Source organism: Frankliniella occidentalis, unplaced genomic scaffold (genome assembly GCF_000697945.3).
Source record: "Frankliniella occidentalis isolate FOCC.00 unplaced genomic scaffold, Focc_3.1 Scaffold3918, whole genome shotgun sequence".
NCBI lineage: Eukaryota > Metazoa > Arthropoda > Insecta > Thysanoptera > Thripidae > Frankliniella > Frankliniella occidentalis.
In genome coordinates this window covers 38-3,503 of record NW_026270970.1, presented here as the reverse complement: position 1 = coordinate 3,503, position 3,466 = coordinate 38, and the positions used below count along the sequence as shown (strand labels likewise).

Genomic DNA, 3,466 nt, shown 5'->3' with positions numbered 1-3,466 from the left:
GCGCTAACCTGGGCGGGGGATTAAGAGGCGGGGGACCAGCGCGTAAATGCGGAATCAGGATGGCCCCGGGACGCCCCGCTCTCCCACGAAAAGTCATCATTTGAGCCGCGCCGATCAAGCACACCATAAGGGCCGGGTCACAGGCTCTGAGGCCGGCGTGGCGGCCAACGGCAGAGTCTACGCTTCGGAGGCACCACTCCACCCCTCGCCTGATAGAGAAACGAATACAGCTGATTGGCTTTGCACCTAGCAACACGCGCATGGCTCCACCATGAGACAAGAGCGTATTAAAGGGGGAGGGGGGGGGCATGTAAAGTTGCCTACACATAGGGGTTTTGTAGGTCAAATTGCCTACATTTAGGCGGCTATCTAGTGGACCACAGTAGAGGGAAAAGGGGGGGGGACGCACCTGCCATGAGAGAGAGTACACCACTATGTCGCTAGTGACACAAAGAGGTTGTTGCGCTTGTCGCACAGGGGCGTATTGCGTACGGTGACCATGGAAAGGCGACGCACGGCCTGCGTACCTAAAGCGCCGTTTTACTTTCACGCGGCCGTCGTTTTATGGGCTTTAGTCAGAAAAGAAAAACGATTTTGCAAGGCACGGTGTTACCATAATTTAATCAACTTCTTATAAACCGTACGATTTGCAAAATTGAAGCAGGCACCCTATATATACATACAACAGAAACATGTCTTTTGCTCCCATATTTAAAGACATATATGGGGGAAAGAAAACAAAAAGGAGCGTTGGAGTAGAGGCAAAGGACGAGTGGAACTGTACAAAACGAGGGAGTGTACACTCTAACCTAACGCTAAACAATATCAATGGACATCTTAGCGGGACAATTTGTCAGGCTTGAAACTGCGAATAATTTTTAATTTACATCAAGCATCTCCTCAAAATGCAGCAAAATAAACATAGGCAAAAATGAAAACGAAGTGAAAATGCATCACAAACGAATCCACGTGCAGGGGACGTCAGGAGTTGGGTGGTAGGACCTTTGCCAATCGGTGTTGTCAGTGTGGTCCTCCGGAGAGGGGCACATGTCAGGGTCATGCGAGTAGAGGCCCATCCTCACCACCTCATCCCACTGAACTTCCTGGTGGCAGCCGACCACGCATGTCTCGCAATTCTGGGGAACGCACTTGTCATCAGAGTTGCACCACAGCTGGATATGCAGCTTGGGGTTGGCCGTGAGCGTCGCTTTGACCGCGGCCCCGTGTATCCAGGCATGGCGGCATTGTCCGAGCATCACAACCTCCAGCAGCGTCAGTGCTGGGGCCGTGGCGGGGTTGATGCTCTTGAGCATCTCGTCGACGGGCTCAGCGTCCAGGTCGAGGTGGCGTAGAGCGGGCAGCGAGGGCAGCCGACGGAGCAGCGGCCGCACGACATGGACACCCAGGAGGGCCAGGCGCTCTAGGTGGGGCCTCACGGACGAGAGGAGCGCCTCGACCAACACCGTGCAGTCGTCGGTAGGAGAAAGGTATTTGCACCGCAGACTGTGGAGTCGATCCATGGTGCCCAACAGTTCAGCCGTCGTCGCCGTCTCAACGAAACCGAGACCTGCGTCTATAACGAGGTTGACCTCCTCCAACGTTGCCGCGTGCCCGGCCAGTATGGTGTGAACGAAGGATGCCGAGTTATTGTTGACCGAGCACTGGAAATACGTGAGCGAAGGCATGGGCGGCCCGTGTTGAATGTAGTGGGTAAACTTTGGTAGGTAGCCAGTGACTTCGAGGGACTTCAGGCCAGAACACGACGCAACCGTCCGCAGCAATGCGTCGGTTGCAGGCGCCGGTCGAAAGGTCGGCAACTCAAGCTGAAGCCTTCTGAGGCGCCCGAGGGATTCCTGGTTGCGCAAGGCTAGGGCAAAAGCCAGGGCCAGGGTGTCGACTGTGACGTTATGCGGAGATCCAGTAGACAACGAAAACAACTTCAAGGTTGCTACGGCGCACCGGGTCGTAGTCACTGCTAGGTCCCATCCGCCGACGTCCAGAGTGTCGAGGCACGGGGCCAGCCGCAGCACCGCGCTCGCGTCGAAATCGCCGTCGCAGAGCGATCGGTGCCGCCAGACGTCCCGGTCCAGGACCAGGACGCAGAGCCTCCTGCACACGAGGCGGCAGGCGAGGAGGTCCTCCACGTCCAGGAACTGCATCACCGCCACGAGCACGTCGTCCGGAAGCTGGTCCATGGCCAACCAAGAATCGGGAGTAGTTTCACGACAGGCGTACAGTGCGTTCTAGAAAAGGTGCGGTACCCGCTAGTTAGTGGAGCAGCTCTAACCACACGGAACACTACTCCGTCCGAGGGGTAGATAACTCCCCTGCCAAATGTACACCTCCAATTCTGCCCAATTCAAACTAATTCAGACCAATTCAATCTAATTCAAACTAATTCAAAAGTAATTCAACTAATTCAGTCCAATTCAAGCCAATTTACATTCAATTCAAGTCAATTCAAGCCAATTCTCACTAATTCAGTAGAATAAAATCACAATAATTCAAACCAATTCAAAAACAATTCAACCAATTCAGTCCAATTCAAATTAAATTCAAGCCAATTCAAGCTAATTCAAATTCAATTTTTGAAATTTGTACACCCAATTCAAGAGTTATCCACCCCTCGACTCCGTCTGTTTGCAGAGACGACTGGCCTACCTTTGCGGCAAATGTGATGGGTTGATACTCGTGCGGGGCCCGGACTTGACCTTCTGACCCGAAAGCACACTGCGAGTGGTGGAGTATTACCGAGGTTCCGTGTCTCCCATAAGCTCCGCTGGCGCTCCTCTGTCTGCGGCGGAATGATCAGAGTCAGACAGGAATTTAGGCATTATGTTGGTTGGTGCACGGGAGATCAGGAAGAACAAGCCAGAACATCACTAGCCCGGAGCAAGGCGTCACCAAAAATCGCCCGGTCTGCCAACCCTGCACTCACGGTGTAGAGAGATAGGTAAAGGAGGATAGATAAAGGAGGAGGAGGAGATCCACGGCCCTGTGGGCCAGCATAGGCGACCCGTGTCCCCGCTAAATAGACGGTTCCCGCTGTGCCCATTTCAAGAAGAATTAAAGAAATCGTCACCGGAAACAGTTCTGAAATTACAGTAAAAACTAGTGCAAACGAACCTTCACAGTTACATGGACTTTCTCGAGGTCATCTAAGTGAAACTGTTTAGTTAAATAAGAAAAATAAGCGGGTTCCCATTGATATGGGTACTCGGTCTAGAGCGAGGTACCTGTTTTTTGAGTACTTACGCCCTGGCTCCTGAGAGGGGTGGGGAGGGCGGGTCGGACCATGTCCGATAGGAAGTACATACCATAGGTAGCCACCACAGGAAGGGGCGCGGTCGGCGGCGGCAGCGCCACCGCACAGCGGGCCCGGGAGCGTACCGGTCGTGATGCCCGCCAAAACACCCAAAAAACTTTGAGCGCGGGTTGCGCCGGGTTCCCTTCATCGCACAGGCCC

General features: G+C 53.7%; 1 protein-coding gene across 2 annotated transcripts; it reads right to left on the bottom strand.

Moving 5' to 3' along the window:
• Positions 1-602: 602 nt before the first annotated feature.
• Positions 603-2,917, bottom strand: LOC127748608 (uncharacterized). Of its 2 annotated transcripts, none has more exons than XM_052276668.1 (2): positions 2,662-2,917; positions 603-2,243 (listed from the first exon to the last, which is right to left on the bottom strand). In XM_052276668.1, exon 2 carries the CDS (start codon positions 2,193-2,195, stop codon positions 954-956), a length of 1,242 nt encoding a protein of 413 aa, XP_052132628.1. In that variant the 5' UTR covers positions 2,196-2,243; positions 2,662-2,917; the 3' UTR covers positions 603-953. The 2 variants fall into 2 exon arrangements, with proteins under 2 accessions (XP_052132628.1, XP_052132629.1); XM_052276669.1 differs by having other exon boundaries at positions 603-2,186.
• Between the last annotated feature and the right edge of the window lie 549 nt (positions 2,918-3,466).

Excerpts from the sequence above, each read along its gene's own strand:
- LOC127748608 (XM_052276668.1), bottom strand. The coding sequence starts at position 2,195 with ATGGACCAGCTTCCGGACGACGTGCTCGTGGCGGTGATGCAGTTCCTG.